This window comes from Malus sylvestris, chromosome 3 (genome assembly GCF_916048215.2).
Source record: "Malus sylvestris chromosome 3, drMalSylv7.2, whole genome shotgun sequence".
NCBI lineage: Eukaryota > Viridiplantae > Streptophyta > Magnoliopsida > Rosales > Rosaceae > Malus > Malus sylvestris.
The window spans coordinates 8504246-8515446 of record NC_062262.1 but is presented as its reverse complement, the minus strand read 5'-3'; the positions used below and the strand labels follow the sequence as shown (position 1 = coordinate 8515446).

Genomic DNA, 11201 nt, shown 5'->3' with positions numbered 1-11201 from the left:
CTCATGATCATGTTTGGATTTCTTCATCCGTTAGCTTGAGGAGGCGAAATTAGATGATTTTTAAATAATAAAAAAATGTTATTCTTATCATCTATTTGTATCATCTTTTAAATAGAGATGAAACTCACATGTGTTGGTGTGCCTTACCTCTATTAGATAGATGATACAAATAATGGTATAACAAAATGATAAGAGTAGCACTACTCTTCTTAAATTAGGCCATCGACTTATGAGACACTAATTATTTGTATATGTTAGTATCGTCTGTAGGCACCTTATTGTACGGAATGGAGAGCTGCACCACACATTTGGGCATTAATAATGAACTCGTTTGTAAGAGTTGTATCGAAGACTTTCTACTTATAAGTACACAAGAACGGTAGTGTCCTTAAGGTTTTTTTTTTTTTTTTTTGTTTTTTTTTGTTTCTCTCAATTTTCTAAAACATTTGAGACCCCAAAGTTTTAGAAACTCTTCCATTGTAACCCATTCCAACGTACCCACCTTCCTAAGGCCCAGTCCGCCATAGCTTTAGAGAGGTTAAGTATTTCACTTGCATGTACTAGCAAGTGCACGGTTTTATGTAAAAGACATCAACACATCACATTTAGTAGTGAAACTATTCAATATAAACTATATTCGATTCAATTAGGGTTCCAAAGTCAGACTACTACATCTTGAACAAGAAGTTAGTTTTGTCATCCCTCTTTCAAGTTAGTGGTGATAGCATCGTCAACAACCTAGCTAAATAAGGCATTTTGGCTACTTTAACAAAAAATACAGAAAAATCAAATTCTAACATGCTAGTTAAATGACTAGCTATCGTAACTTTGTGAATAGTAACTAACTAAATTAAGCTTGGAGGGGAGAGAAAGTTAAATTTTTGCTAAACACTAAAACTATAAAATATTGGGCTTCACGAAAAGAAAATGAGTTTGGGTTGTTAAGTCTAGGAAAAAAATAATATAAAAATATTTTAACTTAAAAACTAAAATAGCTAGTATTATTGAAAGTGGTGGCTAGCCAAATTAATATTTGGATCATTTGGGTAGCTACAATAACAAAAATTTAGCTAGTATTGTTGAAGATGTATGTGTCGCGTTCCACCTCTTGGCAACAGATTTTTACAAGGGTAATGCTATCCACACACCCATATTTACATCTCATACACTCCTTTTAACAATATTAACAAAGGTGTGTCTGAGGTAAAAACGAGTGTATGAATAACACTATCCTTTTTACAATACCTTCCAACTTTTCAGACACTATAAAAACCTTAAGCAGCTCTTTTCACGGTTAAATCCATATGGGAGGAGTTAGGTGAGCCCAAGATCAGTAGTTAGGTTCTGGGAATCCAGACACATTTAGGGCTGGTTTGGTATTGCTGTGCTTTGAAAAAAAGCTGTTGTGAGAATAAGCGGCTGTGCTGTGAGAATAAGCGGCTGTGAAATAAAGCCAGTAGAGTGTTTGGTAAACTTTTTTGTGAAAGTGCTTTTGGAAAAAAAAGCAGGATGATAGTGTGTCTTTTCATTAAAGGAGCACTGTAGCTCCGTGTGCTTTGAAAAAACTGACTTTTTTTCAAAGCAGCAAATAGCAGCTTCAGCTTTTCCTTTGATTTTCAGCTTATTCTCACAGCAGCTTTCAAAATAAGCCTTTTTTTTTCAGTTTACCAAACACAAAAATGACCCTCAGCTTTTTTTCATAGTGGCTTTTTTTAAAATCACCTCAATCCCAAACGGGGCCTTAATAAGTTCCCCTATCTTCATTTGGAAATAAATTATTAGGAGTTATGTGGCTTCCAGCAGAAGCACCATCATGAAAAGTGCTTTTTTCTCTCAGGTACTTCTGCTCTTGCAAACATTTTCTAGGTAGAGTGTAGAGATCTTAATGAAAATGAGTAAAAGTGACTCCAGTAGAAAGCACATTCTCTACGGAAGCTCCCGGATCAGAGCAGACAAGAAAACGAAAACGCATGCTTATTTGCATTTGTAGGCATAGCCATGTGTGGAGAACATCATCATCACAACAAGCAGCCACTAAAGATTAAAACGAGATTGCAAATGGGTTACAAATATCAAGTTTTTCTGAAACCACCAAATTTATTGAGTAACGGAACGTAATTGCATTAATTATAGGAGAGTATGTCTCCTCTTAATCAATTCTAGATCTTCGTGAAAAACCTTATGCAACGAGTCGTACTTTATATCTTGCAATCTTGTTTTCTCATTGCGCTTTCTTGTGAATACCCATTTGTAATCCACGAGGTTTACTCCAGGCGGGATTTGGACTACAAAAGCTCCCAGTTCGGTTCATTATTAGTTTTTGGTTTTTCATTTCTTGTTAGAGACAAATGAGAAATACGTGGGAGGAAGGAGAGATGAAGAAGGGTAGAGGAAGGATTTCAAGGTTCTTACTATTTCATGTACATTCTTTCCGTATCCCTCATACCACTTTTCTCCAACCCTTACTTCGTCTCTACCAAAAAAAATCAAAACTAAAAACTACAGAACAAAATGGTTATCAAACATCGTCTTCAACCGCACACAGAGAAGCCCGACAAAAAGAAAATGTAAAGTTTGTCTTGGAAAAGAGAGAAGAACAATGATTCAGGACTTCCCAGTTGGAATTGCCGACAGCATGGTTATCATGGATGCAATCATAAGTACAAAGAAGTCAACAAATAATGAGGAGCAAGCAACCTAGATTTCTACATGTGTATTCACTGTGTCTAAAATGGCATAGGATTCCCATCCAACCTTCTAACAAAACATTCCCACAAGTTTTTCAAGTTTGGATATGATTAGGGCAATGCCTACGTGGCATATAAAATTACTTCTTCCTGCTTATAAGAAGCCCTGCCACACCAGACATCCTAAAACATTCCTATTCACTGTTAGCATGCTCAACATGAGACGACAAATTCCCACTCATCTTCTCTTGGTTTGGCTCCTGCTTGCAGCTTCTCAATACCACCACCACACTACTTATGTTCAAGATATTGAATCAGGTAAGACACTTTGGCTACGTTTGGTGCTTACGATTGGATTGGACTAAGATAACGCACTAGATTCAAGGTACGTTGTTACCATTATGTAGACAATGTATGGAAGTTGGCCTCGGTTTCTTCCAACAACGTTACTTGAATTTAGTGAGTTATCCAATATAAACCAATTCTCGGCACGAAAGGTGGCCTATCTTCTTTCTTTCTAAATAATGTGAGAAAATGTAACAAACATTTGAACATGATTCATCAGTATAAAGAAAATGAAATACAACTGAACAGATTGTACCTTGTTTCCTTCAAGATTTAATGCATTTAGCTTTCTTTGTTGCTGGCCACAGTTCAGTTCAAGCTCAATACTGCACAGCCCGCCTCAGGTTCAGGGTCGTTGGGGTCAAGAACCAGATATGTTCTGCCTACTAAGGTGTGTATATAATATAATAGAATTTATCAATTAGCTTTCATTTGCTCAATGCCAAACAACTTTACCTTGACTCCTTGCATCTTTGTTCAACGTTAAAAAACAGGTCGGTGGAAGGAACATCCACAAAACTCCATCAGGACCAAACCCAGTAGGGAATCATCGCCCACCATCGAAGCAATGAACATTTGACGCAATCGTAGTTAACTTAGCAAGTAGAACTAATTAGATTATTGTATTTGTTAGAGGCCTGAAGGAGATCAGTGGTTTTCAACTTTTCATGTAGGTCAAAAAACCTCTCATCGAGGCATGTGCTTGTGCAAAATTGGATTTAGAACATCTGAATTCTAGAAGCTTTTGTGGCATTTGTGCATGAGCAAAAATGTTAAGTGTAGGAGTTCCATAATATAAATCTACAGTAGAACTGTTAACATAAATATTAATCCTGGCATTACTGAAAGGCAAGAAATATGTTCACATATATCAGTTACCCAATCAATCCTCTCAATGTTCAAAGGACAGACATTCAAAATATAACTTGTCATCCTAAAGCTTCTAAATTGGAAAAACCAGTTGCATTGATACACAAACTTACAACTTTGCTTCGTTTTCCAAAAATGAAAAGTGCAATAATGCAAAACCTTAATAGCATGTTAAATCTTCATGCGTACTGTTTTCCATTTTTCTAAGGCATTAATTATCTACTTGGTAGTCCATGCAACAAATCTGACAATAAAGTACAATTTTAGCACCCTGTGGAATGAAGAGACTAAGTAGATGAGAAGTAATTAGCATGATTTTCATTATACCTCAAAAATAATGAGCCAGCATAAAGCCGATGATATATTAACTACAATACACTTGGCTGAGATATACAGGACTCACCGTGAACTATAAACTTAATCAGTATACGGTCATTTTATACAGCACGCTTCCTTTTAGATCGCTTGCTTCTCCTTGGTCGAGGATCATTTGGAAGCTCCTTTCCAACACCAGAACCATACACCTCTTCTAGAACCTCCTCACCCTGATATAACCTCTAAATCAGTTCCAAATGCAAAACTTAAACAATATTTAAATACAACTAAACAACCTAATGTTCACTAACTGTCACATTCATGTTTGGTACTTGTTCATAATGTATAATGTTCAATACAACAACAAAGAATGAACCATTCTAACAGTAGATTTAATTAATGGATATGATTATCATTTCATTTCTTTCTAAGTATAACAAATTAGAGCAAGTGCCATTTGCGTTTCATGAAATACCCCTTTTACATTTATCAGTTAGTTTGTCTTTCTTCTATTAGCAAGGTGGAAGACAAATAACTTCCCATTTCTAGATGGTTACGTGGGGAATCAAATTAAGTGAGCTGCCTTGCATCTAGTACCAAAGAAGAAATGCATTGCAGACACGCACCTGATCATGCATGTCGGTGCAGGAATAAAAGACCTCCGCACTTCATGACTATTTCATTATAATTCAATGGCTACTTTGTACAAGTTCTTGCAACATTAATTCAATTGACACACAAGTAGTGGAACCCACAAACTACTACAAAAAGACAAAGTAGATAAGTTATGGCTTATGATTACCCTAGTTTACCACACTGTATAAGTGACTAACTTCTAGTGTCCAAAACACTTGTTTAAAGTCATGAGTTTCATTCAAAGAAAGCATGGATGATTATTAGGTACTATAGCCGGGACTGTTCAAATACAACAAACAAGGAATGTTTTGACCATCCAATAAAAACTTCCACTTTGAAAAATGGATTAGCAAGGTGAGTCTAAACACACAACTACTATCTTCTTCAATAATCATTAAAACTATGCATAAAAGAATGTCATCTTTTCATATAGTTGAGATATAATGCTTAGGTTTCTTCTTTAGAAGACTACTTAACAGGTTAAATCTAATCCTAACACTAAATTTTTGAATTTTACCTTGTCATTGCTTTCTTCATTTGGACCAACTTCAGAATCAGAAGTCTGAACCTCTTCATTTGTTAACGCCTTGCTCAATTGTTTCTTTTTCTCTTCTTCTCTTAACTTCCTAAATCTGTTGATCACCATTTTTCATTTGGTCAGGAACAGAACTTTATGAAAGATTTTATACAATTCTCCAAAAGTATAACACCAACCTACTGCCAGCCTCTACTGGCTGAGAATCTGATCGCTTTGCACGTCCTGCTGTAATGATTCCACTTGCATTCTCATTCACAGCAGGCTTTGCACCTCCTAATCTGCGCAGCCATACTTGTTGTGCTGTGCTGAGGATATTGTTTATGAACCTGAAAAACAAATTATACAACTGATAAAGAATGAGCGTAAACAAGGTCACTTTGAATCATTTTTCAGAATTACACCAGATACAGCTTGCAAATGAAAGAAAACATATTTTATTTATTCCTAGATAGATTGCATTACATGAAAATGGTGGCAAACATTGAGAGAACAATAATTAAAAATGAAAAATTAAAATGAAGTGGAACGATAAGTTTTTACAGTATGATATGAAAGCGGTACTTTCTGTACCAACAAAATTTGACAGTGACTCTAGAAAAATCATTAATAGTAAGCTGTCCCTTTTAACCAAAACTGCAAAAACCATGGACCTTAAATAAAATAAAATAAAGAAATACCTTAAGACATCTAAGGCCAAATCAGAATAATCTTAAATCCCTTGTCAGAAAGAATAAGAGTTCTAAGACATTAAAAGGAAAATAAGAAACATCTTAAAGCCCTTGTCAGAATAATCTTAAAGCCCTTGTCACGTTCCTTAACAGGTGCCTTTAAGGAAGTTCCAAGCAAAATCCAGGCAGTAATTTGTGTATTAGCATACAATACATGAAAGATGATATACATAGTAAATTTTCGTTAATGAAAAACTAACCAGTAAATTGACAATCCTGAAGGAACAGACAAGGAGAAGTAACCAATCATGAGGGGAAGAAACTTGAATACAAGAAGTGTGTTTTTTTGAGCTGGATCATCAGTCTGCCAAAGGAAGAGTTAAGGTTACAAACAGTAAAATAAAAACCTGTTAGTCTAGATAACCACACACCTGAATGGTCCATAATTCAATCCCCGCAACCATAAAGTTTTTTTTTTTTTTTTGGTAGCAAAATGAAACAGGAATCAAAAACGAAAATGAAGAAACCAATGTAAATGCAGACACACAATTCTTTACCTGTGGAGGCTTCATGATCTCCATTGAAACATACTGAGAAGCAACAAGGAGGACAGGCAAAACAAGGTATGCTGCAGTGTCAGACCAGCCCAATGGTGGATGTCCATCCTGCGTCATAAATTATACTTTGTAATAAACAGTTGAATTCACATGAAAGTAACTTGGCCTCAGTAGTAATATGATACAGCTACTCGCTTAGATCAGGTACCATGCCTAAATTGCTGTAGTAAAGTGCTTCAAGGTTCATTGATAACTCGTTCACCTTTCTAATATATTTATCATCCATATTAAAGATCCACAACTAAGAATGCAAGTAAATTAGTAGAACACAAACTGAATGAAAGACCGATCAAATTATTAAAAAATCTAAGTTAGAGTTGTTAAAATTCACTTTCATATGTACAATTCAAACTTCAACATATTTATCCATACACTTTACCAATTGTTAGACAGGCAATGCTAGCTAACAATTGGTAGACTGCTTCCAGAACTAAGGTCGACTAAGCTTAGCTGTATAACAAACGTTAGCTTCATAATTCATGAAATCACAAAATATCTTACCACAAATGGAAACAGCCACGAAATGCCAGAACCACTTTGTCGAGCAGCAATTGATGTTGGGCCACCCAAAGAGGGGATCCAAAAGAAACCTTCTGTCAACAATCCCTTTGAGTAAACAAAAATTTGCAAATATCAGCACTACTGTTTTTATTTTAAGGAAAATAGTCATCTCACAACTGAAAATTTAGTGGCAACCTACTAATTACCTCATTTGCCACATTTGAAAGAGCTTGATATAGACCTATCCAAACCGGTATTGTGGCCAAAGTTGGTAAACACCCTACATTAAAAAATTGAATAAGTGCCTCGTAGTTTGGCTCAAGGTGACACACCAGAATACGATCAAGAAATCAAATTAAATTCAACACACCAGCTCAACATGGCATTGCAAAACATCAAGATCTTTAGTTTTAAAAGTTAAACATAAACAGAAATTGGTTCCATTAGTAAAACTTAAATATCTCACGATGAACCAACACAGCGAACAATTGTGTTTAAAGTTCATGTAAGAATATGCAAATTAAGTCCGATTAGAACTCATATTGAAGGTGTTTCACATTCAAGTAACGCGATAAATGATCAATCCAGCACGCACGCATACATACATGAACATAATATAATAGTGATTAATTAAACTTCTTACCTGCCAATGGATTAATCCCTGCCTGCCGATACAGCCGTGATGTCTCAAGTTGTATTCTTTCCTACATAGCGAAAACCATAGTTACGAATTAGTTACCACAAGAAAACAGAGGCAGGAAAACACTTAACCACATTTCGGCAATTACTCCGACTCAACAGTTAAAGGAAACCCATTTCAACAAAGGTAAAGCCTCACCGTATTGCCCTCATATCTTTTTTGTATGGCTTTAAGTTTTGGTTGAAGGTTTTGCATCGCTAACGTCGATTCCACCTGCATATTACAAATATTACACCCAAAAATTCAAATTTTTGAAAAACAAAACAAATGGGTTTTTTGAAAAGAAAAAAAAAACGAATTATCAACTAACAAACACCAAACACCAAACCTGTTGCTTTGTGAGAGGCAGTGTGGCAAGTTTAACGATAACCGTAAGCAGTATAATTGCAAAACCGTATGAATACGGAACGTGCACGGCATCGAGCCCGCCTTTCAAAATCTATCAAAATTCAATTTCCAGCAGTAAAATATCAGCAAATAATATCCCAAATTTCATTCTTTTTCCCAGAAACTTAAATAAATTTATGAAACTCAAACTACCTTGAGCACGAACTCCATGGCGTCGGAGATGAAGCCGAACCACCCGCCATTCTTCTGAGCTGCAGCATCGGCGGAGCTCGGGTCGACGGCGACGGCGGCGTCGGCAATCGTGTAAAGAAGCCCCTCGGCGCGGCTCAAAAGCGAGGCGACGTCGACGGGGGAGTGGTCGAAGGGATTAATCGGAGGAACGGAGTCGTGGAGGCTGAACCTGATTCTGGTGGTGGCGAGTCCGTTGCTGCGGTAGGGGAGAGTGTAGGACCCACGGAGGGAGACAGACGGCAGAGATGTGCCGACGAACGGTGTGGATGAGATGAGAGTCTTCGCCATGAAAGGAATTTGAGAGTGGGTCCCAGGCTCTGTCAGTGGTTCATGGTCGAGTACAGGAAGAGGAGAGATGAGGATGAGATATTCTTTTCTTTCCTTCTTTTTCCGAGTCGTTGATTTTGGCGCGGCGATTTATGAGTGGTTATTGTGGGAACCAATGGGAAGAGACCACGTCAGGGTGAGAAGGATCGTTTTGTCATTTGACATATTGAATTGCGTAGTTTATCACCCCTCGTGTCACATGGGACAGAGACGGAAAAAAAAAAAAGAATTTAAATATCTTAATTTCATTTTAATTAATTGCGAAGAAACCGCACATATGTCAGATTGTGCATTTAATAATAAACAATTGAAGACAACATCAATGTTGTTGAAGGCAGGTATTGAGTTTATCTTTTTGATAATTTGACAAACTTTTGATATTAACGATCATCAACAACTTTTCAAAATGTTTTAAAAATTGTAGCAAATTATTTGTAATTGGCATACTTAACGATAGCACTATTCATACTTTCACTTTGCTAAATAGTAGTAGTAATATTAGCACAAAAAGTTTGCCGCCTATAAACTAATGTCCATTTCTCTTTTACAACAAACAATCAGTTCAACCAATCATCGTATGTAAGATTATAATCCTGCATCATGTTGCTCCATCTAGAAAATCATCTTCATCCTTGTAGTCGTATATGCAACTACTAAACTCTGGCAAAATCATCAAAGTTTTCAAAAACACTTTTAAGTTGCTTGGCTGCGTTTTAGTATATCTGCCAGATGCATAAACGATGACATATTTGTAGTTGTTTCTCAAACAATGCTTTGGCCATTTTTGCATCTTGATCTGTTAGAGTAGTTTTTTTTCATTCTAGGCATTGACTTGACAAAAGTATCGAAAATAAACTGAGTGTGGAAACCATCTCAGCATACAATAATGCAACACCAAATACAACCGTTTGTTTACGATTGTTGACACCAACAAACATCGCAAAAGGATCAAAACATACCACATCACCAAAATAATTATAATTCACCATTGTCTTTGAATTGACCCAAAAGATATGAGTAATCAAATCATTTTCATCCACTTTTATAAAATAGAAGAAATGAGGATCATTCAACTGCAATTTTTTTGTAAATATTCTAACATTATGTCCGTATCACCTAACTTCCTCTCTCTTGTTCATTTGGAACGTAAATAGTTCTTATAATCATCATGAATGAATCTAAGATATTGACGACCACAAGCTTGTCTACTCATAATTTCCACAGTTTCTCTTGAAGCAATTTCTAAACTATCTACCATATCTGCTTCATCTTTTTGTGCAAGAGACATGTTCCTATGAGACTTAAAAATTGAGTCTTACTAGGACTTAAATGTTGGATGGGTATGCTCAAGAATAAACTGAATAACCTTATAGTTCTTTACCAACCTGCATTAACTCGAACCCGATCACGGGTTGGATTAGATTCATTTATCTTCGATCCATCATAACCCAAGCCTGAACTTGAACCGAAATTGAAACGGTTGGTTTAGAGTTGGTTGACCTTCTAACCCACCAACCGCCCGAGTTGCACCCCTAAACCCTTCTCTCCAATTCCTAATTTATTTTCGGTAAAAGTTACCAGCTGAACTGACCTTCTTCAAGAACCCAGCACCAAATGCTCTGGTGACCTTTAATTGCCCCTTTACACGATCGTTTAATATGACTTGACTGTCCTGAGGATGTTCTTAAAACTGATGCATGATCCACAATTCCTAATTTGCACTTCCTAATAGTTCCCACATACTCGCCCATTTTCTCATCGATGCAAGCCTTTTCTCTATACCAATCATAGTTCCAAGGAAATAGTTTTTTACGCAATGGTTTCTGTTTTCTGTACAGTTTTCTAATCTTTGAGCTCGTTGAAATCTTTCGTATACCCTGCTTCTGTCCTGAAACGGAAACCACATCAATACCATCTTGATGACTGAATTCAATACCAGCACCTCCACCCCATTCTCCTGAAGTAGTGGGGTCTGTTCGCTCCCTAAATCCGCCATGGCGCCTTGCGGGCAAGCTGGGGATTTACTTCACATACGAGATTGGTGGGTGCGGGCGTGCCACTACTAGATGCCGCTAGTAGACGGGATTTGAATGATTGAGGTTGCGCCTTTTGACTTCAAATCAAGAGATTGTGCCATTTGAGTGGGAGTTGCTCAAATTAAGGTTCTTTGTTTGCCTTAAAAATAAGGACTTTACTTATATGGAGAGATAGAACAATATGTAAATGACAAGGTTGCTTGGAAATATAAATGACAGAGGAAAGTGACTAAAATTGCAGATTGCTTGTAATTTATATGGCTGGAAATGAGTACAAAAAAGCTACAAATGAGATCGATACCGCAAGTGAGCAGCAGAGCTAATACAGGGGTTTGAGAAGGTTTATCCCGAATGGGATGAAGGCTTGTGCTGACTACAGCTT

At 36.6% G+C, this 11201-nt stretch overlaps 2 protein-coding genes across 7 annotated transcripts; one reads left to right on the top strand and one right to left on the bottom strand.

Moving 5' to 3' along the window:
- Positions 1–2611: 2611 nt before the first annotated feature.
- LOC126614680 (inner membrane protein PPF-1, chloroplastic-like) lies at positions 2612–8838 on the bottom strand. 6 transcript variants are annotated; one of them, XR_007620483.1, is made up of 13 exons: positions 8418–8838; positions 8206–8316; positions 8016–8090; positions 7821–7881; positions 7384–7457; positions 7178–7282; positions 6617–6724; positions 6320–6423; positions 5568–5717; positions 5371–5485; positions 4306–4447; positions 3289–3358; positions 2612–3204 (listed from the first exon to the last, which is right to left on the bottom strand). XR_007620483.1 is itself a non-coding variant. In XM_050282326.1 (12 exons), exons 1-11 carry the CDS (start codon positions 8742–8744, stop codon positions 4340–4342), a joined length of 1338 nt encoding a protein of 445 aa, XP_050138283.1. In that variant the 5' UTR covers positions 8745–8838; the 3' UTR covers positions 2612–3358; positions 4306–4339. The 6 variants fall into 6 exon arrangements, 4 of the variants coding, with proteins under 4 accessions (XP_050138283.1, XP_050138281.1, XP_050138282.1 ...); XR_007620484.1 differs by having other exon boundaries at positions 2612–2978; XM_050282326.1 differs by having other exon boundaries at positions 2612–3358.
- Positions 2795–3785, top strand: LOC126614684 (uncharacterized). The gene is made up of 3 exons (XM_050282330.1): positions 2795–3005; positions 3341–3423; positions 3527–3785. The coding sequence occupies exons 1-3, from the start codon at positions 2795–2797 to the stop codon at positions 3602–3604; spliced, it is 372 nt and encodes a 123-aa protein (XP_050138287.1). The 3' UTR covers positions 3605–3785.
- Positions 8839–11201: the final 2363 nt, after the last annotated feature.